This window comes from Tigriopus californicus, chromosome 10 (assembly GCF_007210705.1).
Source record: "Tigriopus californicus strain San Diego chromosome 10, Tcal_SD_v2.1, whole genome shotgun sequence".
Classification (NCBI taxonomy): Eukaryota; Metazoa; Arthropoda; class Copepoda; order Harpacticoida; family Harpacticidae; genus Tigriopus; species Tigriopus californicus.
This window is the reverse complement of record NC_081449.1, coordinates 14,953,362-14,981,352: the sequence shown is the minus strand read 5'-3', so window position 1 is coordinate 14,981,352 and position 27,991 is coordinate 14,953,362. Positions and strand designations below refer to the sequence as shown.

Below are 27,991 nucleotides of genomic sequence, written 5' to 3'. Positions count from 1 at the left end.
TTTTAAGTCCATTGCGTAAAAGGTTATCTTCAACTCTTTTACTTGAAAGCTTAAGGTTGCATATTATTCCATTAAACTCTTTCTTCAGGAACTCAGTTGAGATCATCGAAAGGAAATAGTGTGTGAATGACGAAAATTGACTAAACTTTAAGGTTCACAATTTGGTCTGCATACTCCATGCTTAAACACTTTTTTGAGGGGTTCTGAGGTCATGCGACCCTGTTCTTTTTTTTTAATCTTAATTTTATTTCAGGGTCGCCAAGAAGAACTGCATGTCGCGTCTCTTCTACAGGATATGATTTTTCATCTAAACAACAAGGTTTCCAAGAGGAACTCGAGGATGCTTGATTTCGAGTACGTGTTTGTCATTTCCCTCTTTTACAACCCTTTGAAAGAGATGAAGCGAGAAAACAAGTTACAAGATTCGCCCTCTGGATGAAGATGATCGTTTCATATCCTGGATGCACGGATGGCATTCGACGTACAGACCAATGAGACTGAGGCGATGTACGTTCTACAATGTAGCTCACTAATAGTAGGCCTTCATGAAGCAGCCGTCACACCAACAGTCTGCTTCCTCTGGTTTGCTTGTAAAAAGTAAATGCGACGGGGTCTCACATCAGTTCGCCTTCTTTCTTGGAAGGACTTTGGCATTCGGATTGGTAGTTCAGGACCTTCAGGGAGACGAGAATTAGTCTCACTCGTCTTTTACTGTCTGCCTGTCTTTTTTTATGTGCGACGTCAGAGTGTATTTACTGCATACTATACACTAGTTCGTACTCACTTGTCAATGAAGATGACTTGACGTGAATCCATTTACTTAGACCGTTTTTCTCAATTCTCATCCATTGCCATCTTAGCATTTACTACTATGTAGACGTGTCCATGGACTTCATGAGAATCTGGACCCGTTTTCTCGATTAGTGTTAAAATATGAACCAAGGGAAGTTTTAAATCAAAATAAATTGTCAAGCTCCGGTGAACTGAATCTTTTTTTTTTGACGTTCAAGCCTCATCTCATTTTGGGGAGAGGACGTCATAAGACGAGTTTAAAAGTTCCAAGGAGCCATTCCAAACCGACAACAAAATCCTAAATTTTGATCCAAGACTTCCTGGGTCGCATTGCTCAACTCTTATTTATTGTTTATGAAACGAATCAAGAATCTTTTTCAATCTCGAGACTGGTGGTTAATATTTCGAGGGAGGGAAAACGAGCCACATTTGCAGCTGCAAACAATTAAGATATTACCTTTTCCATCTGAACAGATGAAACTTTGATTCATTCTTGTCTTGAATTTTAACCGGATTCAAGGTTGGCTATTTTCACAACTTCTGTTGGGGAACCGGCTCAAACTTCCAGTTGTCCCATGGATTAGCAACAATTTTCCGACCATTGGAAATCATTCCAAGACAGAGATAGAATGAGAGACGCACTCAGCTTCAAATTCATTGTGCAAGAAAAACTCGTAAAATCAGTCCCGAAGTCCTGAACCCTGCCGAACCAAGCGAAACCCAAGGCTTGAATGCAATTTTATGGCGCTTACTTTATGACAACTAGTTGAAATAAAGAACCACAATCAAATTATGGCCGATTTTTTTTAGCTCGGAATGCAATACTTGCTTTGCAAAATGCTGGAAGATTGGCGGATTTTTTTGGGAATTGGCTGCGGTTTCCACAAAGACTTGCTTGCTCAGGATCTCACGAGGAATGCCAAGGAAGATTGCACAAGATCATTAATTTGCTCGCTTTTGGAGCATCATGGCGTATCATCTCATTCCGAATTTTTTTCGAGGACGTTTTCATGCATGTTTTCGTGGCAGATTATTGATTCGCTCGTGGAAGAAGCGATTGCGTATCTACATTTATAATATTATGGTGGCTTTGTCAGCGACCCGGAAAAATGCGACAAGTAATTCAGGAAGACGTTCTCGAGAGATTTGTGCATTGTTTACTCAAGAGGGTTGTCTTCCCATCCACCTAGAACATCGTCTTGATAGTTTCTGATGATCCGCTGCCTGCATCCTCCATTATTGTAACGACAATTACTATCATTATTGTTATTATTATTATTATTATTGCTGTCGTCGTTGTTACGGCGTTGGCGACAGTAGGACAAACCATAGAACGGAACAAAGAAGAAGTTTCATGCGACGATTGCTCTGCTCACCTTCAATTGTACTTTCAACAAACACGCTAGAAAAGTGCCATGATATTTTGATGACGAGGCGATTTTCTAGGCCTTCTGAAGATCCGGACTTCGGAGTTACTAACGTCAATTGTTGAGAGCATTGAAGTTTAGGAATTTGATTTTCATCTTACCCTAGCCAATGATAATTTACTAATTCTGCCAATCATTGTTTTTGAGCCGCTCCTTTTGGCAGCTGTTGTTATGCTCGGCCTCAGCTTGTGTTTTCTCGAGATAAAAAAGGGGCAAAGGACAAAACATCAATTTGACAAAATGAACTCCCAAGAAAATGAACTGACTTGGGTTATTTTGTGTGAAATGAGATCGACCTTCGAGCACGGACAAAACCATCAGATAATGTCTTGATAGAGGTTCAAGGGGGCAGAGAATTCCCCTCATTAACTTCCAATTATGGGGCTCATTTTCTTTGGACAGCCTCGATTGACTTGGCAGTCTCGACAATGTAATTGCATCCTCAGAATACTTGCTTCATTTTGCTTCATCCTACATTCCCGAGGAAAACCCAAACTTGGGGGCCCTGAGGTCGCTCGCTCCTCGGAATGTACTACCAATCCAATAAAAGGAGCGCTTGAATCGCCAGCCTAAATTGCATCGGATCTTGGAAGTGCATGACATTGGGATGAATGTAGGTATTGTACCTCAAGCTGAGGGCCTATCTGGTAATAAGATCAGGTTTTTCGCTTCACGCTCTCATGCTCTGGTTTCCACGTGAGTCGAACTCTCTTTGTGTGCAAAATTTTAAATTCAACCAACTCGGAGCCAATTGTCAGACGCACAGGAGAGCAATATTTACTTGGGCCTCCCATTCAACTAGTTCTTCGAAACGATGACTTTTCTTGCAAGATCTCTCAATTGTGAATGCTTGAGCGATCAAACGATATCTGATCTTGTAACAAGATTTTAATTAGACGACTTACGTAATCCAAAGGAAATAGCCTTTGACGTCCACACACTCACACACATGCACAATGGCGGTGATTCTAAAGCAACGCCCTTTTCAGATTCAAGCATTTCAATCCGATATTTATCGGCTTTTAATGGGCAATCATTTGCCCTCGAAAATCGAGCAACGTTGGGTTGTCAGCTCGTAATCCTTTTCAGTTTCAATTCGCCTCGAATAAATTCTGCCCAATGCAGATCATCTTTTGGCGCTCTGGCGGAGGTTTGTGGTACCACGAGGTAGCAAAAATATATGTAATGTTGTTTTGGGTAACACATTGATTTGCATCGACCCTCGATCCTTCGGGATGATGAGAAGCGCCTTATCTTGTGATACAGGGGCTGGTTGTAGGACATACAGTTTGTATGTGTACATCGTTTTGTGGTGATTGTTGTAGTAGTATCTTGGAATCTTCCTTCATGATGGGATGTCAGGAACCAAGATTTTGTTTCTTGGAAGCTGTCAAACCGCCGCACTGGGGAGTAGTCATGATCCTTACAAATTGCCGAGATTACTGTCATTATCAATCGATATTTTTCCCCGGAATTCCTTGAGATCATAGATTTGCCATGTAGTGCTCATGAAAATGTCTTCAAAAGTGAAGGTCGGTGCTTGTCTCTGAATGGCAAAGACAACCAACAACGACAACAGAGCGAATACACTCGCACGACGAGCGAGAACTTTGAGAGATGTGAGGCTGAGCGAGGAAGGCATGAAGGAAAGAAAGAAAGATTGATCTTTGCTAGTGGCTTTCTGGGAACCTTAAAAATTGCATGAAACGGCGGAATTTCATGCTAATCCTGTGCTGACCAAAATCTGTTTCAATCAGCGGCGTGTAAGCGTCTCTTTTCATTGATGCTCATATTGAAACCTTTAAGCAATGTTCAAAATCTTCACTTTCAACGTGTTATAGACCAAGATATGCAGGATTTTTTTTTTCATGTTAGAATCGTTTATCATTAGAACAAACTTGATTTAACTTTACCTCGCTCTAATCTTGATTATTATTTTTTTAAATAAAAGCATTTGAACCAACCAACCAACCAACCAACCAACCAACCAACCAACCAACCAGGCAAGATTTTGCTGAAAGATAACTTAATCCGTTTCCAAAAAAGTCGTCTGTAGGAAACTTTCGCTTCTCATTAATTATGCTAAATTGGTAGGGCAAGATTTTGCGATTTAATCGCATTGTTAGTTCCGTGTGCGACGCCTTGGGTGTTTCATTTTTTAGCTGGATTATCTCGCTCGTCAAAAAGATACAAAAATGGAGATTATTCTCATGACAGATTGCTTTTGCCCCAAATTTGTGGTTAGATTATTTTATGCCCTCCCCGAGATATTCCCAAAAAATGTTTCCACTCTTTTCTTCTCTCGTTTTCAACAAGAAACGCCAATGGAGGATGCATTTTTTTGGCCATGGGCGAGCACGTTGACATTTAAGCATTCAGTCATGCAAATAAAATTCCTTATTGTCAATTTATGATTAGCAACAGACACAGAAAAAGAGCTATGGCCGTTTGGTTAGCTCGGCCAAGGCAAACTAAATTCAATAAATTTAACAGCACTGCTATGCTGAACAGACCCCCTAATATGGGATCCTACCATACGGTTTGTAATGATACACTTGGCAATGGCACAAAAAGTAGAATGCCAATATGAAGAACGCCAAAAGTGCCTTCATCCCTTTTAAATGCCTTCTTCCTGGCGAAAAAAAGAGTAATGAGAAGTTTTGAAAGGTGATAGAACAAATCACTCTGGACTCACACAGAAATGAATGCTGCCAAGCGTTGAATTCTCCTCGAACTTTGTTGTGAATGCGATCAATTATACCTGGGATGGTTTTTACGAATATGGTCCTTGATTTAATGGCCCCGTAACTTTTAAATTTGCGGTAAAGCTCGTTCAGACGTGTTATAAGTATTGCAAGAATTGCGATCACTTTAAATTGGTCACCTTGAAGGAGGCTGTATTGAGCATCCGAAATCAGGATATGGCGGGAAGTTTGAATATTAGTGCTAAAAACTAATCGTATTGCATGTGGGAATTTGGAGCAAGCGCAAGCGACCTTGGGTGGCTCTCAACCGATTTGACTGCATGCAAGTGAGAATAAAAAAGAGTGCATTTTTTTGCACATTCCCGCACGTTTCCCACTTTTAGCGATCACAAATCGTGATTTCCAATGGTACATTTTTGGTCTGTTCACTACTTCACACTAACATTTAAAGGCTCACAGTCCATACACCAGATCACGTCTTGGACGTTCTTTTCAAATGAGTAAGGAAGTGCAATTGGACCGAGGAAGTCGTTACCACTTTCTTCACTTTCGATGAATTCATGAGAGTCAGGCTTTTACTAGTGTAGGAAGGTAACAACGTTATAGTACATGCCTGTAGTGTGACGTCCAAGAACAGAGAGAATTTGAGATGGCAGACGAGTAGACCGAAAAAACTCCGAGTGCATCGTCATCCCTCAGAAGTCCTCCAGACGCCTTAATTGGTGTCCCATGAACCCAACTGGCTAAACCTACGACCACAACTACTGTTGAGATCATGATTAACATGATGATGATCATCATCATCATCATCATCATCATCATCATCATCATCATCATAATTACTTGCTCTTCAGTGTGGAGTAGGATTAACTTTTGTCTGATCAAGTCATAAAGGAAATGAACTGGAGCTGTTTACACGCTCCAAGCTCGTCCCGGGCTCCTCTTAACTCGACATGATTAATGAGGACAACCAACGACGTCCGTCCCGTCTCCTCCACATCCAATGGTATTTTAGGCTTTAATCTGGCTAATAATAAGCAACCAACCGACCAAGCGACCGACATTAGCCACTCCCCACTGGCAAAATTCAATATCATTTGCATGCTCCCTGCGTCGAGGCACACAAAAAATACAGGACCAGGCACCTCAAGGAAACATACATCAGGGCCTTGAAGTGACTCCAATCGAACTAAATGTAGGCCTGACAAACCGACAGCGGGCTTGTCAAGCATTTGACAGGCCTTTCCTCTACTCATCCCTGTTTCTTTGACAATAAGATGTGGTGGTGTTGACGGGGTCACCAATGACCCGAGTCCACTTTAAATCGCCGCCATCGTCTCTCTATCTACATGTGGTGTATTGCAACTTCAAGAGGATGCGCTAGCTTTCATGGAAAGTCCCCGGAGGCATTGTAAAGCAGACGGAGTGTACATATACAAAGAGAACTGAAGAGCCCCATTGAGACGGAAGGATGAGGCAGAGGAACCTTGAATTTTCTCTTCAACACGAACCTTGTCTTCTTATACTGTAGTTGGCCAATATTGGCAGGCTGACTGGTTCTCAAAGACAATTACGAGTACGAGGTGGCATGACTGTTTAAAGTGCGATAATCACTTCATGACTCAGACTGGTAATTCGACTCGTACAGTGGATAGATAGATAGCTTGCTTGCTTGCTAGCTAGCTAGAGAGAGAGAGAGCGAGTCATAACCCAGTGGATGTTTATTCAAAGGATCCAGGGTTGGTGTTCGATTGCCACACAACTCATCACCATCATCATCATCTTCGTCATCTTGTGGTGGACCGCCAATGAATTTGTCCGTCTTGAATGCCACCATGGCGGGATCGAATTGGCGACGAATCAATTATTATGGATTTTCTTCGTTCTTTCATTGGTCTGGAAGCCCCTAGTGTCTGTTTGATGACCACTTTGGGGCATAAGCGATAAGTTTCACTCGTTAGAAGTGGGACTTTATATTCACTTCGAGGCGAATGGATTTCCTTGAGCTATGTTATATCTCTGTTCGTTGATCGGGTTTGGGAATGAATTCCATGGAAGTCGTCTAATGCTCCTTTCGGAAAGATATCGGTTTTCCATCCACCGAAAGTAGACATACATCATGGCATGCATGATGTGCTGCAATTGAAACGAGTGTACTCTATGTGTATTCAATCCTAGGCTCATTGCCCGACGGCTTGTTACACTGCTTTGTCTTGGATCCCAGGGCTGGTATCAACCTTCATCTCTCGGCGCTCAAGGGTGGGGTTCTGCAATTTGAGACGACTTGTTACCAATTTGTAGGTGGATGATGAGGTTATCTAAAGTGCTCGGGGATGGTCGAGTTGTTTGGCCTCTTTGGTTTTAACACGCCAATAGCTTTGGCTCCTCGTGTGGTTTGGTCGTCGGAGACAACAGTAAAATGCAACGTGGTCTTGATCACTTTTCACTCGCAGTGAATTACATGTCACGACGATTAGGGGAGTGCCTCAAAATGTACGAAATGATATTAGCAATATCATAGCGTAATATATTTAGGCAAAAAAAACCGTAATAGAAGCGTTGTCTGGTCTCACAGAGAGGGACAGAGCCTTCAGGAAAGTGTAACTGACCTAAAGCTAACGTTGTCATTTAGGATATGTTATTGAACCAGGAAAATGCGGACCCCGAAAGTGTTGGCACATTGTTTTTGGGATTATAAAAACACCATAACTTACATTTGGAACCTTTTTTAACAGAACAGTTTATACCTTCTTCAATCGCCTTTGGTATTAGGTACAGTTACTGTAATGAGCATTTGAGGTAGTTTTAAGGACGTGAAGGCCTCAGGCCTATTTGAGCATCCATGTAAATTCACTTTGAATGAAAAAAAACACGAGCCTATTAACACTTGCTTGGGGAGGTGCAGTCATGATGGGGAAAATCCCCTACAAAAGTAGCTCATCAGCTCCTACTTACAGGATGCTTCAAATAAGAACGGGACAGGAAACCACGTGCATAATTATGACACGAAGAGATTACTGAAAAATGTGTGAAGGTCAAAAAGATGCGTCAAGGCCGAATCCATACAAACAATGGACAAAATCTTGTTCACAAGATCCGCCAATGACTTCGGCCGGAACCTGTTGCGTTTTGAAATCGCTCTTCTTTGTAAAATAACTTTTGACACAACAACTCTTACAAGGGTACGTCGTACATCCATTTCTTAAGCCAGTCAATTTGGTGGATGCGACGTTTGAATCAAGAGCTGTGGAGGATCCCAGAAATGTTTTCGAGCACCCTGTAGATACTTCCATAGAGTAATGCATAGTCTTAAGTGTCTGCCATGCCCAGACTCTATAAGCCGTCTAGAAAAATCATGACTCAGGAAAAAATAAATAGGCTATCCTGTAGGTCTAATTCCTTTATGTAACAATAGTACATTGTACAGTGTAGAATCGTGGGCTCCCCCTATTCTTGAACAACAAATTAGTTGCGTCGCATTACGGTTAATCATCTGGCAGCAGCCACTGCTGGCCTATTGTCGGCACTTTCAAGGGCATATTCGGCCATCGTGTGTGACCCTCTTTTTTCGCCTCATTTTATCGCATATAAATGGCTTGTTTATTTTGAGTCGCGCCCATGCTAAAAGAGCCATCCAAATACCAATGCATGCTCTCCACACTACAATCAATTGCCCAAATCAGTGGATTCAATCACCCTCTTTACTCCCACCCTAGCAGAATAGTAGTAGCCCACAAATTTGACTTTGGCTGTGTGTCACACGTAGCAAAGTAACGCACTCACTGAACTGACTCACTCCGTTGGGACTCCCAAGTCTCCAGAACAGGCTTTGTTTGGATGATAACTCTGTTTGACTGTGCTCATGTCTGAGTCATTGATTCCCATGGCAGGACAATTCATTGATTGGCCCATGTCATCTGCAGGGACATGTATAACCAATGCGTACGAGGGGAGACTTTTTGTTGCCGCTGTTGTGGCTCTAAAGTAGTGGTAATAAGAGGATGGATTAGTGGTGGTATGGTAGTGGTTGCTGGGAACGATCCTCATGAATCCAGACTGGGACTAACGGGATCTTGATTTGTCAAGTGATTGAATAACACCCTCATTCTCACGCTGAAGATGCGGTTGTTGTTGTTGTTGTTGTTGAATAAGAAGAAGCCAATTGGGGGAAGAATCTGGGAGTACCCAGATCCATCTCAAAAAGTGGCATGTCAACTGACTGTTTACAATGTATTAGGTGGTCTTGGCGGCTTAGATGGATTCCACCCAAATGCGGGAAAAATAATGGAATCGTTCCTTCACTTCACGGCGAGGTGGCCACAATTATCCCGGGTCATAATTAGCCGTTCAGGGCTACAAATCTTACTCCAAGTTACGGAAATCAGAGCTTAAATGTCACTTCCCAATGTGAAAAAAATAATGCACTGCAAACATTGGATTGGACCCGTAAGATCGCTAATTGAGATCAATGCCAAAGCGCAGTGGTACGAACCGAAACGTCCCTTTAAAGCTGCCATTTCGTTACGGCGAGGGGTAAAATTAAACCAGGATCATGTCAATATATGGAGACAATTGTCATCAATCAATAAGAGGAAACGCCGCCTTCTTCCGAATAACGGTGGAGAACCGAACAGGTGTTGAGCCTCGTTTGCTACGAAAATATGTTGAGCAGGTGACTTGAATCCGCTTTCAATCAATTGAAGCGCGAAAGAAGAGAGAAGTGTTTGGCTTGATGGAGGTGATGTGTATAATTTCACAGCCCTTGGCAAACACTTCAGATACATTTCAAGTGCTGGTTGTGTACATTCAAGAACATTACTGGAGGAGACGAGGTTTGGAAACCAGGGAAGCATTGGAAACAAACCAAAAGGGATTCCAAATTCTCAAGTGATACGTAGAACTTGAGGATGTTGGCAAACATGTGATTCCCACTAGATGTGTTGAGCTGCTACAAGTACTCGTGGAAGCCTAATTCTACTGTTAGTGTTTGAATGTGAAGAATTTTAGTTATTCAAGACCAGTTTTTCATCACTTCCAATGCTCTAGGCCCTCACCCACCTCAGAATCTAGTTTCCACGTTGGTAATTCTACTTCCCCCCTTGAGCAGACGGCATTTTAGATGTCCCTTAATAAGGTGAGAACAGTCTAGCTTGCAGGTGACTTGGGCCCCCAAGACAGGATCTGGCTACTTCAGGACCGAAAAGAGGTAGATTTTCGGGTTTGTGTTGCCCGTAATTCAAGTTTCCGTTCCCCTCTCTCACTCACTCACTCACTCACTCACTCACTCACTCACTCACTTTTTCACTTTTGCACTTATGCACTCACGCACGCACGCACGCACGCACTCAGTCAGTCAGTCAGTCAGCCGGTGGTAGAAGGATAGGCAACATTGACCTCCAAAATCGTGAGCCTATCTCGCCCAGATTCTACACTTCTCTCTCCTGGGCCTGAGTTGACAATGCCTGGAGTGAATGAGTGAGTGAGTGCTTGTAGTGTGGAGTAGAGATGTGGAAGTAAGTGTTCTTTACTTACGCGGAGTACATAGGTACGCAATTTTGTTGGGCGCCGGCCCCAACTCAAGTTGAACTTGGAAGTTCGTGAAGAGGCTCTGACGGACAGACAAGCCCGCTTCCTCTTTGGATCTCCCAAAGACTCGGAAACACTAGAAGGTCCTCCTCACTTCCCTGCTGGAGCTCCTGGAGCTTCGAGCGTAGAGCTTGAAAATTCAGGTCCTGATGATGATGATGACGACGACGTCGTCGACGACGACCAGACGACGACGACGACGATGATGATGATGATGATACATGGCAGCGGGGCTAGAAGCTGGTCGTTGGTGCTGGCAATGGCAATGGTTGCAGCGACAACACCACGGATCTCGTACTCTTGACTCATGTGAGTGTGGATGTGCGTGCGGGTCCAAGATCGGAGAGGTGGAGAAGAATGGTAGTTCGGATCTGGTGGAAGACGAAGACACTCGCGAGATTTCCGCATGCGATCGGAGGAGAAAAATATTGTTGCTGGAAGAGATTGATCAACAATTCATACTGAAGCTTCGTGGAATCCAAGATGGAATGGTGATATGTGAGGTGAAATATGATGACGACCAGTAGTGATGATTTCCTCCCAAAGATTGCAGTGATTGCTCGTGCTGGACCAGAAGCCAACTCCTCTTCGGCAAAATGTAACTTTCAAATTTGAGCAGTGATCAGGCTTGAGTTGAACACGATGCCGAGTACGGACATGAGGCGATACTATCGCGGAGTTCATTATCCGACCAACGGCTCGTCACCCTCGCCCACCTCGTCCTCTTCGACCTCGCCAATGGCGTCTCACTTGTCCAAGAAAAAGACGAAATCCCCTCACCATTGGTTCGTGGATCACCACGATCAAGCCTCCGACTATTACACCAAGAAAAAGGTCGAGACCAAGACCACTAAAAACACAGAAAAACGCATTCAGCGTCAACTGGTTCTCAACGATGGTCGGGTGATTGATCGTGCCAGTCCCGAGGTCGTGGTGGATCGGGTTGAGGATTCAAAAACATACGAAGAGAACTATGACCGAGATGATAGAGATGCCAATGGGCGCCAATATCGGTTCGAACATATTCCAAGGTTGGAGTACGCCAAGCACTCCAAAAGACGCGATGTTGCTGATGACATCGTGGACGACCGGTTCACTCGAATCATCAATACCCATGATGTCCAAGAGAACGAGACGACCACGAAAGCCAGTCAGCCCTTGGGACGGATCTCTCGACGAGCCTTGGACAAGGCTCTTCGTGAGAATCGACCCATTCGAGATGTCATCAAAAAGAGCTCCAGGAGCCGAAGTGAAGTGGCCTCCAGACCGAAAGTGGTGCATACCCAAAAGCGTCACAAGAAAATCATAGACACCGAGGACATCCACAACATTAGCCGTCGACTGGACAACGGGAAAGTCTTCACTGAAACCTATCGCACCCAGGAACACGAAGTCATCAATGATCGGGAGGACCCCGACACCAGTTCCCATACGACCAGGAGGTCACCCTCGGACTATTGCATTAAAGACAAGCAAAAATACTCTCACTTGAAGAACGAAGACTTCACCGAGTACTACCGAGTTCCAACGGGCAGTCACAACCTCAAACAGAGCCAGTTTTTAGGCAAAGGAAAACACATCACGGCTGAGGAGAGAGAGTTCCACAAAGGCCGATACGATTGGGACGAATTGTCGGATCGGATCAAGCAGAACCGAGAAATGGTCCACCGACGATTACATGCCACTCAGTCGGCCGAAAGGAAGGATGCACTCACGAAGAAGCCACTGAATTTCTTTAAAGAGGAAAAGACTAGGAAGAAAGAGACTGACAAGTGGTTGGAACAACATTTCGGCAGCGATTGGAGTCTCACCACATCCTCTAGTGGGTCCAACCGGGGACGTCTCTGGAAGTATCAGTTTGATCAAAATGGGCATTACAGCAGCAAAGCCAACAACCATAACAATCGCACCACTCAAGATCAACAGGCGAACTCGAATCCAGTCACGCATGGAAACCGGGGAGTTCGAAGGAGCATGTCGTTCACCTCGATCCCCATAGCTTACCAGAACCCCCCCTCAAACCTGGGAGATTATAGTCGCACGCTAACAAAGGAAAAGGAGAAGGTAGTGAAAACCACCACCACGACGTACCACCCCACCATGGAGACGACCACTCACACCACCATCACCAGGGATGAGTATCCTGCCATTCATCAGAAACGGCTTTATAATAGTACCTTTAACTTGGCCTCGCCCCAAATTGACTATCCTCTTTTGAAAAACGGGTCCATTACCAGCAGTCGAAGAAGCCAGAAAGAGAGCTCACCCTTGATCGATCGATTTCACTCCACTCAAAGTTTACATCGGCGCTCACATCACCACAACCAGCCTCAGCATCACCAATACCAACACCAACAAGAGCAGAGTCGACGATATGAAGAAGAGAGACGGCAAGAAGAGACCCGGCAAGAGAAACGAAGGCAAGAAGAAAGGCGACATGAGGAAAGAAGACAAGAGGAAAGAAGACAAGAGGAGACCCGGCAGCATCAAGAGGATCGACAACAAGCCTATAAACACCGCCAAGAACACCAGACCCGTGGGCATTGGCAAGACCAACAACAAACTACTCGGCATTACCAACCAGAAGAACGGCAGCAACAACAACGCCAACATCACCAACACCAGGAACAGCACCACCACCAACACCATCAACAGCAACAGCAACAAAACACCCAGAACCATCAACAATTCCAAAATAAGCAGTCACATCACCGTCAGACTGAAGAGTCCCACTCTAGTCGGAGATATCACCATACCAGCCGCAAACAAGAGCAACACAATCACAATGCCTTCAACAGAGAGGAATTGGAATCGAATCATTCTCGCCGGTCGAGACCAGTCACTATTGAGCGGATGCCCGAACCCAAGGAGAGAAGGGTCTATCCCACTTTTGAGACCCAGGAAACGAGTCAAGAAACGTCCCAAGAAGCTCAGCAAACTGGATTCGCTTCCGAGACACGCCGAGGACACGTTGAGCTTCGGCAACCTCTGTATATCACTGAATTTAGGAAAGAGAAACTTTACCCGGCCTATTCGGAGAACAACCTCCTGACGTCCACACGTTTGGACGACTCGCGTTATAGTAATAAATTTCAACCACACCAACAAAGTCAAAGCACGGATCGCTACCAAGCCCGAGACTATTTGGGATTCCGAAGCCTTGAACGCTCCGATGCCCGGAATTCCGTCTCCCGGGAAAACACGCCCTCGCCTTCGGATTCGTCCAAGCACTCGAAAAACAGTAGCGGCCTAAAAGGCCGAAGTCGCAGTCACAGTTTTTTGGTGAAGCCCTCGACGTTTCGCTTCGAGGACGCTTTCTATCACCATCGGCACGATATCGACAACGATTTCATCTATGATCGGAATGAGCGCAAGTTTGTGAAGAACACGAGCTTGAAACACGGCCATAGTGATCTCAGACTGGATCGAAACGTAGGTGGGGGTTCCCAAGACCATCTACGGCTCACGGCCGGCCCTTACCACAAAGAGTTGGTACACCATCAACATCAAATCGAACCGCAGAGATTCAAGACCATCATTTTCCTCTCTGGCACTTAGACGTCATCGCCACCGTTTGCCTCCAGACATAAGTGTCCTTGAGAAATCCAATTTAATTTGAATAGGCCGGCATCGCTTCACGCCATGCACCTTGCTTGCACCATGCGAGAAAAGCAATTCTCCATCTGTTTTGGAGGAAGAAGAGCCCGAGTGAAAAAAAAGAGAAGAAGAACGGTTTGTGAAATGTAATTGTCGCCCTCTAAAGCTAATCAATGGACCTGAATGGCATTAATCAAAACAGAGACCAAATCAGAAAATGAAGCAATCCTCCGAGAGTGTGAGAGAGTGTGAGTGTAAGTGAAAGGACTCGCCGCTCCCAATGACGGTGCTCCTTGAAAACACATCCGAGCAGATTCTCCGGATGATTGAATGTTTATGCGTTTGAAACTCCCGCCGTCTGCCATTGCACACCAGTCACGAAAAGAACAACAAGGACCATGAAGAAAAAACAACACAATAATAATGATAAAGATAACCGTAATCATACCCATCATAAATCTCGTGTCGTAACACTCAGCAACCATGCAACACATAATTAAATGTGGAAGTGGCATCAGATTTTGACTCGGAAATAAAGAACTGACGTATGTTGCATGCTTAATGATGAAGACATCCTTCTCCTGCGCCTCGTGTCCCGTGAGGTTAAACTTGAATTGATGATTCGTCGAAACCATAAATCAGTAGGCCCCATAAGTAGTTGGCAATTATGTCCCAAGATAAATGAGCCTGTTCCATTCTCGTCCTATGCCATCACTTCCACCTTTCGAAATGAAGCATTTGCTCGATATAAAGGCGGAAAGCAAAAACCCAAACAAGACTCATACGGAGTTTTTTTTCTTGAATATTTGTGAACCATTTAGTGTGATAATTATCCAGATAAATTGAAGTAGCCATGTATCTTGCCCGTCGTGAGGTGAGCAAATTAATTACCGCCCCTCTCCTTTCGATTAGGCGCCTTTTGAAGCGAATTACAGGTGTTTAAATCATGTCACGCCTCCGCAAGTCTCGCCGACGTTTTATTTGCATGCATCCCATTTGAATGTGGCCAAAATGACAAAGACCGTCCGACTTCCGAACACGCTTTCATTGAAGGGGCAATTCCAAGCCAAACTTGGATGAGACGAAATCTGTGGGGGAGAACTGGGAATGAGACGACCTAATGCGGAGACGCCGGTAGGCGTTTAATGACTATCCATGCATTTTGCATTTCCTCCGTCGCCATTATGTTTTGTACTTGTCCGGTAAACGATGCCCAATAAATTTCTTTGTCACGAGCAACAATATTAATCTAGCAATGTTTCCGTTTGTGATCCATCCTACGCAACGTCGTTTGACCGAATACACCAAATTTTGAAGCCAGGAAGAGAAAACCAGTTTGCTTCCATCCAGACAGGGTTGCAATCTTCCCTGTCTTGGTACGGAAAATCAGTTCGGGAAGAGCTGTCGTGACGAAGCTACGACCTCACACATTAAGCTCGCCTTAAATTCTGTTAAATTACAAGTCCCACGTGGCAAAGGTGCACGTGCTTATTTATGCATCTGACACACCCCATCAAGTGACTGTCAAAGTGGTACAGGGTATTTCCAACCACCAACCGACCAACTAACCAAACCAGGATGACTCTTGGGCTTCTTTCCTCATGATGTATCAATAAAACAGTGATTTTTTGGCACTCTCGAGCGTTAAAACAACGCGGATTCCGTTAAGTCATTGGATCCTCTCAAGAATGCCAACATTTTAGTAGTTATTCGATCACTTAAGAATTGAGATCGCATCAAGGCGGCGCACTGTTGACGCAAGCATTGGTCGGCAGAATCAAAAGATAATCCAAGGATCGAAAAATTCAATTGACACGCAAGCCCACAGCTCTCTTGCACATGGGATGATTGCACGAGATCGTGGTTCTGCTGTCTGTTGTTCTGGCACTTGAACGTACAGTACAGTAAGTATGCCTGATGAAATAAATGAACTTTAGAAGAGCATGACTCTGAAATCCTGAAAATGGGTGATTTATCTCTAGCCATAGTGGTTGTAGTTGTAGTAGTAGTAGTAGTACATTGGTTCATTGGTTCATTGGTACAACCAACGATGTACTTGTCCGTAACACCGTCGCTAAGATGAGGATAATGTGACGTGTTCTTTGTTCCTGGTAGTTATTCACTTCTCTTGTGAGGCGCTTCTCAAAAAAGAGCCTTCTTAAGAACGATAATTGCTATCATGAAGCTCTAAAGACTATGGAGGGATGGTTGAAATAAAGCAGACTTGGGGTGGTTTAGAACACCGAGATCGCCACTTGAGAAACAAAAGGTCGAGTTCAATTGAAAAGACAATTTGCCGGTAAAAATAGCAAAAAGACAAATTTAGGCAACATCTGGCACCGTGGCTTTTGAAGTATCATTCATCAAAGGCGCCAACCAAACCGCGTTAGGCACCCTTAAATCAAAATGTGAACAAGACTGACTTGTTTGCGGTGAAATTAAGGGGTTTCAAACTAGGGCCTAAGCCTTAGGGGGCACTTGCCGTATGGTAAGATCGTTATTGTTCATTGTGCATTTATCGTAATCACATGAGGAAAGACATTATGCCATTCTGGCTTTTTGAAGCTTGCTCCTTCCTTTTATAAAATTCGATTTCCTCAATTACGGTGTTGTCTTGATTTGAAAAAGAGATCGAATTTTTCATTCGACCATTGAGTAGTGGGCGATTGCTACAGAGCTGATTTTGAATAATTGCTGTTTAATAAAGCACATTTCTATCCTTCAAAATGGAACTTAATAGGTTGCCTCTATGGGTATTCGTAGTATTTGAAATAGGGATGCCCATTCAGACTGAAAACGAGTGCGCCTGGCTAGCTCGCACTGCATTCTCTAGGTCTTGCTTCCTCTATGCTCAGACGGTCAATCCAACAGAAACATTCGCTTGAAGTTTTGCGACATTCCCCCCTTATCTACCATAAATCAGACCTTTGAAATCTGATGACTACCAATAGGGACCTTTAAGCTGATGTATAACTCAACCTTCTGAGAAAAATGGTCACGAAACCTCCATTTTGATTCGTTCTTGGGCGGTCACTTGTCACACATCTCATTTCCTAATACAATAGCTTAATCAAATCGACGGAGATTCTTGCGACAGTCGTCTTCCATCTTGACTGGAATCTTAGGTTAATACTTATTGTCAACCATTATTAATCAGACTCGAATCTTGTAGTTTATGTAAATAATTGAGCAAGCTNAAATTTTGGAGGAATGAATGCTACATGTGTTCAATAGTCCTAGTAGCGCTGGAAAAGTGACCGCCCAAGAGATTTATTTACCTTTGCTTTTGAAGATGACGTCATCAGTCAGCTGTAGCTTAAAGGTGCCTATAATGAAAATTGTAATCAATCAACAACACCAAATCCATTGGCTGCTTTACTTTTGTTATTCTCTGCAACCTCCGGGTTTCTCCTTTTAACTTTACTTGAGATCATTTTTAGTTTTAACTTCTCGAACCAACATGAGCCCATTTTTTAACATTGCAATCCTTCATATTTTTACTGATTGATTAACCAGAATTCTTTCGAATAAGCAAAAGTACTGCTGGGCTATTTAACAAATACAGTAGGATTATCATTATCATTTTCCTTTTTTTGGGGGTGCAATCATTGATTTAGCAAGGAATATTGCAATTTAACTACAGTCTAAACAAAATTAATTGTTCTTGAACATTTCTGAAATTAGTTGTTAATTTTTAAAACTCAAAAGAGTGTACATTTGAAGGAGTGCTTTCCTCTAAAGACTCAAAAAGTAATATATTAAGCCCTTTTAAGTCAGTACATAAACCCAAGAAAAAATCCATAACTTTCTCAAGGGCATCAATGCCTGGGCATTAGTCGTTCTTCAATAAAAGGAATGAATTACAGTTACAATTACTTTGGTCATAAATAGTAATTCGTTACACAACCATTACTTGAAAAACAATGTAATGGCGTTACTCGTTACTCGTTGATTATCATAATATTTAGATGACCAATATATAAGAATTTACCCCCCATTAAGACCATATTTCTCTAAAGAAATTTTGCGTTTTTGCTTCAAGCAATCCTGACGCGTAACACTTGAAGACTTCGTGTTAACATTTTTCAACAATGAGAATTGACATTTAATCTTGGAAAAATTGTTCAAAATATATTGCATCATAATACTTTGAGGAGTCAAGACTGGGACCCTGGATGGAGTAATGATTGTTGAAGGTTTGAAACAATGTCCCAAAAGTTATGAAGGAAAAACCGCATTAGAAATTGTGAAGCCAGTAGAGCTTCCCTCTTAGAAGCTTATGCCTTAAGTCGTGGAAATGTGGAGTCTTTGGAAATTTGATGCATCATACTCAAGCCAAAGATTTTCCTGACTTGACAATTGCACTAAATCAGGTCTTCAATCCAAGGGAATTTGAATGAGAAGATGTAAACAATAAAGTAGCAAATACAACAAGATTCAGAGTAGGTACTCAACCCTTTCATTGTTCACAATATGCAAGATCGAAAATTTCTGTTGAGCCCTAAGTTCGTCAGTTGTTACGAGATAAACGAAAAAATTAAGGCCACTCGGGAAGCAGAGGAAGGAACGAGTAATTCTTTTAGTTTTGAGGTCGTTACAATTACACAATTCTAACATGTAATGGAATTACACATGTGTTTTCTCAAAAAATGAACGGATTACTACAATTTCGTTACTAATTCCCTGATCAATGCTGTATGTAGGTCTAATGCCAAATCTAGTTTTGAACAGACGATGGCAATAGTTTTTGAAAACGATGACGCCAAGGTGAAATCATTAAATGTCAGTACTTTTTCCTAAGATTCTCTGAACGTAAATTATGAAGAAGGCAAACTTAGGTCCATTCTTATGCGTGAAAATAGACCACTTAATCATGATTTCTCCCGCCTTTATAGCCTTTAAAAGTTGTTGCAAAAGATATGCATTTTTTAGAGGGTACTAAAGGAAAAAAGTAACCTTACACGTGTGACGCATCCAAGTAACCATACATGGCACAGTAAAACGGCAGTTCGACCAACAACCAATGTGTTTCCACTCCAACTTCTCACATTTTTGCATGGTACCCAGAGGTTTTAACTGTCATGGAGATCTCTTATATCAAAACTGGGGATGATAATATCCATATTCCGTGATGATATTCTATGTGACTATTTTATCCCAATCACAATCTTGATCATGTAATTGTGTCTCAATGAATTGTTTCGTTATTATTCAAAACTCCCATTGCTTTACGGTGTAACCATTCGGACATTAAGGCAAACCCTGGTACCAGCAAACAAACTTGCCTGCTAATGCCAGTGATGCAAAATTGACGTTTCAAACTAGTTTTAAGGAAGCTGACCTTTCCTCATAAACCAATGTGAAAGAAGGGTCAGCTTCTCAAAAACGTGTTTGAAGCCCCAAACTTGCATCACTGACTCTAGTACCAGCAAACAAACGAACCTGCCAGAGATTGCCTAAACATCCCCATAGAGCTCCTGCTCCTTGATAACGCAACAATAATTGAGAAATAGCTGGGTCGATTTTTTTTTTGTAATTGGGCACACATGAATAATTTTCAGGAATTTTTCTATTCACAAACCATCATCAGTGGATTGTTTTTCTTTTTTAGACACCCTCGTAAATACATTCTCCCTAGATTCTGAACAAGTATAATCCTTCTTTCTTTCTGCTAGCAAAAACCTAATGTGATTGAGATTGGATAAGAAAGACAAATGAAATGATTCGGAAAAGTATGGATTTAAGTGAAATTATGACGATTGACACTCTAGATGTATCAAATTTTCAAGTAACATCTCAAAGGTAGCCTCATTGTTCCATACCCAGAGCATGACATATGGAGCTAAGCAAATAAGAACACCACGGGAACCGAAAAAAAATACCGAGATGGAGATTAACACGGCCTTCAATTGTTCATCAAATAAATTGAATTGTTTGATGTTCACAAAACCTCTTCAAGCGTGTGTGTTGTAAGGGCAACGTCGGCATTCCACCTCTGAGATTGCATGTTGTGAGATTTTGATATTTTCATCTTTTGTGTCAGAGGTAGCCTTGAGTATATCTTGTTGTATCTAACACTTGTTACAAATCGGAGACTTTTTTTGCAGTGTTTTGGCGCCAATTTGAAGGAAAGTGAAGGCGACTCCTATTGAAAAAATGAAGAATTTACCCATCGTTTATCAAAATGTACGTCTACGAAACCACGTGGTTCTCTCCCATTCGGTTGTGTTTATGCTTTTTGTAAAAATTTAGTAGTGCTGGATCGAGTCCGATTGAACTCGAGTCTTTTACTCGATTTTGGAGACATTGATCGGACTAGAGTCGTTTGGAGAGAACTTGAGTCCGGACTGGTCAAAAAAATCATTCATTTTTTTCCTAGAATTTCAAAAGGCGATTCTTTTTCGCTAGACCTGACTCTACAATAACAACTAGAATTTTTTTCCCGAACTCGAGTCCGGACCCGGAGAGTCTGACAAAAAGTCAAAATATCAAAGGCCTCTTACGAGTCCGACTTTTGCCGGACTCGCCCCAGCACTAAAATTTAAGTAGCAAGCTTGCAAATTGTTACCCTCTATTCGCTATATAGTTTATCAATTTTGAATTCATAAAAATGTAATTGTTTCTAGGCATGACACCACAATGTGAACAATCGAAATGATAAGGGTGCCATTTGAGAAAATTGACATTTGGGAAATCTTGCGCTTTTGTCTCCCTCTGACTTTGAGGCCTGTCGTGGCACAAAAGTACCTGGTTTGGTGATGTCTTCAGGAATAGTGGACCACTGTTTGTGGCATACCCTCTTCCACAGTATGGACTACATTTCTGGGCCCTTGGGACTTGCATTCGCAAGTGAGGGCGACCCAATTTCCGTGAGCTGAAAGTGTGATGGATGACTCGACCAAGAAATGTCGGGGATGGGTTTGGCATCGTAGTAATGTACATCTTCTGGCTAAAACTTTGGCTCTATTCAATATGCTTTCATAAAGAGCAATCCTTAACCTCAAAATGTGGTCGTTTGAACTCTGGGAACTTTTGATCTCAATCACGTGGGCCAGGCTGTGAAGTGGCTTCAAAATGACAAATAGACGACTGGCGACAACACATATGAGGAGTGGGCTCAAACCAATGTCATGGTTGGGGTCAATGTATTTCAATGCCTATTGAACAAATCACTGCGATCTTCTCCCAACATGGTTATGGATTCGATCTGACAAAAGAAAGTCTTTCAAGGATGATGATGCTACTAACTATTCTAGCGAATACGGTAAATCTAGATGTTAATCATGGGGAAAACAATTCGAAATGCAAATCAACATATATACGAATATGCGTCATAATTGTCATCATTATTAAACGCTGTAGGTGGATCGGTTGTTCATCCAGAACTGTTGCACGGACACGCAAAGCGTCACCAAGTACAGAAGGGCAGCGATCCAACAATTCAGGGCGTTCTACAAAAAAAGGTGATGGTTGATCACTTAAAACGCCAAGATATGCGCCCGAGTTTTGGGACTGACGGTCGGCTTTTGGTCTAAGGAGATGAGATAAATGGCCAGCATTACCTGTTGGTAGCCTTGCTCTAAATCGTTGATGAGCTCATCTTTGGATTCGTACTCTTCTTTGAGCGGAATGTCCTCGATAAAGGCTACGCTATTGGTCCAGAAGAAAACACCCATCAAAGCCTAGAACAAATATAAATATTCGATTTGATCCGAGTTCTCAACTGGAATGGCAGACCATTTACAAGGGCGATAGACGTAATTCTCCACCGATTATATTAGTTGGCGGTGCTCATTTTCAGATTTGTGACAAACTGTTAGAAAGGTTTGGAGAGAGACCTTAAAGGCTATTAATATCGCGTTAGGTTAGGTTAGGTTAAGTTTAAAAAAGTAGCACCGCCAACTAATCGGTGGAGAATAACGTTTATCTTACAAGGGCCTGTTGGAAAAAGACATTTCAAAATGGGCGTTCGTCTGGTCGGTCTTGTCCCTTTCTTACCAGTTGAATAATGCCCCAAGCGCTGAGAATGACGCCACACAGGGACAGTTTGGGGCCACACAGAGGCATGGCGATGTCAGAAAATCACGATGGGGGAGGAGGAGACCAGGGCAGATAAACGGAACCTGTCAGATTTGGATAAGTTGCAAAATCTGCACTCAGTCAAACTCAGAACAGAACTCAGAGGCCACAAGCAGCTGTTATCATGTGACAGAGAAAAATACTCAGCGTGATGAAAGAACTTTAGTAAGAAATGTTCCAGAGACAATGAGACAGAGGATAGACTGAATATTTTGGCTACTAAACCAGGTTCAATATGGCTTAGGTGTCGTTTTCAATGTGAAGCCAACCTTTTTCTTTTATTTATAAACTCTGAGTCATTGGCCAATAACGAAAAAAGAATTCATCCTTAGTTTATCATGTACTCTTCCATAATGTTGAATTATTCATTAGCAGAGGTGCGGAATTTGAAAGAAGTATTTTTTGTTTCTGGATTCGAGCAAACGCGTCGCAGGTCTTCCCTACCATGATGAGGCCGTCACCCTGTAAGGGTGCTCATCTAAGAGGTTGCGCTTGATTCGGTTCTCATAAGATTTTGACGCAATGATTCATGGTTGGCCATACCAAAGAATATTAGAGCTCCGCTTTAGTGTCCCTTGGCCATACCCTAAATCATGGAGTCTGTCTAGATCCATTTGAAGTGTTTCTTCAAGGCTAATGGTGCGTCGATACGAGAGACATTCTGTCACAAAGTTTGCTTAACAATTTCGGAAATGTTTGGTATTTGTCGAACAGTTCATCTCTGAGCCGTCTACACGTGAAACTACCCGATCAAGAGAAAAGGGCTGAATCCGATCCAAAAAGGTCCTTTATTTTGCATATTCCAATCTGTGCGGTCATAAGTTGGTTGATACTACTGAATACTACTTGAAGGCATGTTTTGCCCCGTGCTATGGTTACCATAAGCCACCTGATGATTCACTTTTAATAACATTGTTGCTTTTCGAAAGGTTTTCGAAATTCATTTTGACTATAACTCATGAACCAATTGTTTGGAAACGAAAACCCGACCAATTTTCCAACTCATTATAATCGTGAATAAATGGACAACAGCTCTCCAAGAGTATCATAAACTATTTAATAGCCGAGTAGGGGTCGAAATATGACAACGATAAATAGTCCAAAGGTCATGTCAGAAATGTAAACACATAATTATAGTAAAAGCATTAAACATGATAAGACCATTCGGATATTTATATTCATTAACATTATAAATGGCATTGACTAAGAAAGTTCAGTTTTATAGAACAATAAGGACCCTCCCACAAAAACAGACGCCATTTGACAGGGAATGTGATGGTCATGGGCAGCTTTAAGGTAATGAGTCAGTGGGTAGGACTCGGTCCGTTGAGATCCGACTGATCTGGGTTTCATGGCTAAAATGGGCGGGCGGGAAAAAGGCGGAGGATCAGCTAAAAGTGTCTGGCTGGTCTTGATGCTTGTGTCTCAAGGGTGAAGAGATCAATGAAGGTCGCGTGTGCCGGCCGAGGGTTGTATGGCGGCAAGTAATAATCGGGCAGGAACCTGTATGGGCCGATGATTCCGTTGTCTCTGATGATCTGATCCAACTTGAATCAAATCAGTCTTCGGACGAGGTCAAGAAATCCATCCATTCCATCCATCGAGCTTTGGGTTGGCTCGATCAAGTCATGCTATCCGCACGGATGTAAAAGAAGGAGCCGGGTCCATGGCCGGGCTGAGCCTAAGGACAGGCCCAGGGTAGGGAGGTTCACTGGGGGTCGAGGCTTCAACTGTCTGGACGGGAGGAGATGAATCCGGATTCCGGAAATAGGTGTTGATCGATCGTCTTTCAATCTTCGATGGGAGATGGGAGTGTGATTACTGAATTAAATGAGTATTTTATTCTTATTCTATTTTTTTGGTTTGGTTTTACACGGGCTTTTCTAACCGCTACAGGGAATGTAATCCCCAGTACTATTAAAATGAAAGGTTATAATTCGTCTATTTGTTACCTTTCAATCTTTATATGATATTTGGTCTACCAACGAATTTGAGTTGGCAGACCGAGCTAGTCCTTGAATTTAGGGTTGATCTGGTATGCTATCTAAAAATTTGTCCAAGTCTGACTTGAAAGATGCTACCGGATCAACAAGGCCTACGTATTCCCTACGAATANGTCGTGTAGACGCACCATTACTGATGACTAAATGTTGGTACTAGTCTCTCTAGAAGAAGAGTCAGGGATGGGAAATCATTAAAAGCCATTTTTGACCAGGTGGCAGAAAGTGGCATACATTCCTTCCCCCTGTGGGAATATGGGATTTCAGGGCGTATCTTATCACAACGAACTAAGTTGAAACCAACTATGGTTAGTTCTTCATCTAAGACCCCTGGCCGAAGCCAGGTTTTCTGTATTGAGATGAATGTAATCTCTCTCTCAACGGCTAGTTCTTCTAAGATCTTAACTTTTGAGCTGTCTTTTTTAGAAATGAGACAATGCATGTTCAAATACATCCCTTTTACGGGCCCTCTTTTGACGGACCAAGTTCACAAGATGCTTGTACCATCCTCTCCACCGTAAAAAATTCCGCTATCAACAAAGCTACGTTTCTACTGGAGGCAAAGCATGAGCTAATGGGATGGTTGGGTTTGGGAAATGGTTGGGGCAGCTACATTAGAATAGGAACGAATTTTGGGAATAGGGGTGGGCAAGGAATATTAGGGAGGAGAGTGTTTAGGAATAGGGGTGGATTGGGTATTTGAAGGAAGAGGAGGGAATTGGGAAGAGGGTGGGAGGAAGTTAAATGGGTCAAGAAAAGGGGGGGTGGGGTGGGATTAGGTTTAGGAATAGGGTCAGCTCTAAAACTACGAAACTGAGCTATCCTATTTCTCGCCGTTCTTTGCGTCCCTTTTACGTGGACGGAGGTCACCCGTACATTAAAGCACGTCTTAAGTCTCATGGACTGACGGCACATGTACCGGTGGAAAAGGACAATCTACCTTCGCTCATCCTTCCTCCCATTGTACTTCTCAAGGCCGAACTTGAAACATGTTGGAATTTATAAGTGAAACAATCGGGGATTGAAGTTTCAAGGAATCAGGGAGGTCAAGACCAAAAACTTTACAATAAAACCACACACACGCCATGCATGGTTTCAAAAGAATTTTGAATCTTTTAAAGCATCAAGAAGCAACCAAGACCCCAACATAGTTATATCCTTGCTCATAAGTATTGCTCAAGTATATTATTGACTAAAATTACGGCATTTCTGGGGATGAGCTATTGCAGGATTAATCCAGTAAGGCTGAATGCAAATGAAATTTTATTTTGACTCTTTTACAAGGAATGCAGTAAAGCCCCCTTTCTGTTTTGTCTAGAAGGAAATTTTCTTTCAATAATTGAATGTTTTAATAGACTGAAAGTCATTTATTTTTCATTACACCCCTGGCCTTTTTGCAAGCCTGCCAATATCTCCACGCTGGCCATCACTTGCTTTCTATTTTTGCCACTTTCAGATATCTGAGCTAACGCACAAGGATGTCTCTTTTAAGTGAATTTTGGCTTATTTCTAACCTAAAAAAACAGGTTGGTACATTCCATTCTGTCTAAGAATGTGATTGAGATTGATTTTAATTACTCTTACTCCAACAGTATTAGGTTTCTTAGGGTGATATGTTCTCTCTATAGGGATATCAAGTAAAGGAAATTCAAGGGAAAATGTGGTCCGGCAACCTGATTTTGGGCATTTTGGGGAGAGAGAACTAAGACAAACAAACACGTCAACTCGCACCATTCGCCCATTGAATTTTCAATAATTCAGTGATTTTGCCGCGAGTTGTGGCTACAAACCCCTACTAAATGAGCATGTTTGGTGTTATCAGTGAATGCACTATCAAATTGGCTCAAATCCACAATGCTAATTGCCTAGACAAGTATGTAAAATGGAAAAAATGTCAAAATCCAATGCATGCACAGTGCGGTTTGGCTGGGCATGTTGTCTTTGATTTTACTCCATGGACTAACGTTAGTTGTCCTCGTAGAGCTTCCAAATCTAAATTGACAAAATTCATCCCAATGTTGGGAAATCGTTGGACAATCATTTTAAACCATTTAATCCCACATTCATTTGTTGAAGATATCAGAATAATGTTTAAGTGACAAAATATGCATCATATACGAAAAAAAAAGATTGGTGCAAACATTTTGTCATTCGTAAGAAGTGTGGTGACACTCTCTTCATGGTAAAATCAGAGGGTGTACCGGGTGCACCAATATGAAATCACACAGCTTTACACTTCTCTACTGGAAATAGTTTTTTGAACAACGTTATAAAATTCCAGGGTGTCTGAAATCATTGAACAAGGTAGAAATGCTGCCTCAAAGCAGTGTCCCTACCTCAAAGCACTAGCTGCAAGAATCACAGGAAAAGATAAAAGCCAGATTCTAAAACATCACAAATACTCTCAATTCTTTGATATTGCATTAGTTTTGATTTCATGACCAGCAATATAACCTTTAGTTTTAGATTTGTAAGTCACCTTTTCCAGCCATCAAAACTGAGAGGACCAAAGCAGACAAGAGCAACAAATCAAGAAATAATTCATTTCCCATTTCCGCCACTCTCTCTTCTAAATATGGGGTCAAGGGTTGCACCAAAGTTGGCTACAACAAATTTTTCAAATCATATCATACAAATATTAACTCCAAATTTATATTCGATTCCTGACACTTTCAATTTGCTCCTTCAAGCACGTCTACAAAATTCCCTGAACAAATTCAGTAAACTGCACAATCCAACAGAGCAAGGAATGTAGTACTGTTACAAAGTTCTTGGTTGCCCTAAAAATAAGGCTTGCAGAAAGGAAATGTCCAGTGCTCTTTTTAATGAGTCAAAAGGTTGAAACAAGTTCCTTTGGAATTGTTTCCCTTTTCATCAGTTTACGGTACCTCAAAACTCAACTTTCAAATGCAAGTAATTACTCCACTATGCACATGTCCTGAGATTTCTACCAAATAAGCAAACAAACACGAAAAGGTCAATTTGATCTGTTCGTTACCCCTAGGTCAAAAGTGTACGAAACGTCAAATCAGCTGAAAAATGTAGGGCTCAATCGTACCAACGAACTAAAGTATACACAATTAGTTGGTATAACGACCGTTATTTGCGACGTCACACGGCCCAAACAAAACGGGAACAGGCACGGTAGATTGCTAAATAAACTGCTCTTGCCTTGCCTTTAACGCAATTTCTCTTCCAGACATTATGTGACCCGGGGCACTAATTATAAATACGATTTTAATAGAATTAGCCAAAGTCAACACAAACTACAAATGCCCTTTGAACTTAGAAACGTTTGATTTGGCTTCAGGATTGACAAGTGAACCCCAAGCATGGCCCAATTCGTCGTCAGAACGGGGCAATGAAACTAGTCATGCGGATCATTCCATTCACTTAACAAAACGCACACAAAAATATTTCGGTGTAACAATGAGTTTCTTACTGCATCCGAGCATTAGAAACAAAGTGTTGACAAATGCTATGAGAAATGTTTTAGAGAGGAGGACTCAAGACCTCGTGGTTCAGCTCCTACCATCGAGAGCTGAGGGGTCAAATGCTCCAAAACTGCGTAGTGCCAAAACGAGTCAAACACCGGAGATTTGGGAGCAATATGCGATATCAAGAATTGCATATCACAAGCCTCTGAAGAGCGCCGAGTCAGCCCACCAAAGGTTGGAAGTGGAGAACTTGCTCTCTTCATCGGCCCCGTCCCGGATGGCGGGCTTGTACAAATGTGCCAAAAAGCCCGCCACCAACTCGGAAATTCCCATGAGCAAATTCCTCCTCCACTGTCAAGAACTGTTTG

General features: G+C 42.4%; 2 protein-coding genes and 1 long non-coding RNA gene across 3 annotated transcripts; 2 read left to right on the top strand and 1 right to left on the bottom strand.

The window, feature by feature from the left end:
- Positions 1–11,152: 11,152 nt before the first annotated feature.
- Positions 11,153–14,068, top strand: LOC131887626 (glutamic acid-rich protein-like). Its single transcript, XM_059236257.1, has one exon. It carries the CDS (start codon positions 11,153–11,155, stop codon positions 14,066–14,068), a length of 2,916 nt encoding a protein of 971 aa, XP_059092240.1.
- Positions 14,069–20,069: 6,001 nt separating this feature from the next.
- LOC131888132 (uncharacterized) lies at positions 20,070–21,097 on the top strand. Its single transcript, XR_009374079.1, has 3 exons — positions 20,070–20,152; positions 20,215–20,293; positions 20,734–21,097. It is a non-coding gene; the product is annotated as an uncharacterized LOC131888132 (long non-coding RNA).
- A 138-nt stretch (positions 21,098–21,235) lies between these two features.
- Positions 21,236–22,314, bottom strand: LOC131888131 (ribonuclease kappa-like). Its single transcript, XM_059236916.1, has 3 exons — positions 22,106–22,314; positions 21,670–21,789; positions 21,236–21,558 (listed from the first exon to the last, which is right to left on the bottom strand). Exons 1-3 carry the CDS (start codon positions 22,172–22,174, stop codon positions 21,457–21,459), a joined length of 291 nt encoding a protein of 96 aa, XP_059092899.1. The 5' UTR covers positions 22,175–22,314; the 3' UTR covers positions 21,236–21,456.
- Positions 22,315–27,991: the final 5,677 nt, after the last annotated feature.

Excerpts from the sequence above, each read along its gene's own strand:
- LOC131887626 (XM_059236257.1), top strand. The coding sequence starts at position 11,153 with ATGCCGAGTACGGACATGAGGCGATACTATCGCGGAGTTCATTATCCG.
- LOC131888131 (XM_059236916.1), bottom strand. The coding sequence starts at position 22,174 with ATGCCTCTGTGTGGCCCCAAACTGTCCCTGTGTGGCGTCATTCTCAGC. Across the intron at positions 21,790-22,105 it reads CTTGGGGCATTATTCAACTG|GCTTTGATGGGTGTTTTCTT; the intron begins GTAAGAAAGGGA and ends TATTTGTTCTAG. Across the intron at positions 21,559-21,669 it reads TAGAGCAAGGCTACCAACAG|AACGCCCTGAATTGTTGGAT; the intron begins GTAATGCTGGCC and ends CTTTTTTTGTAG.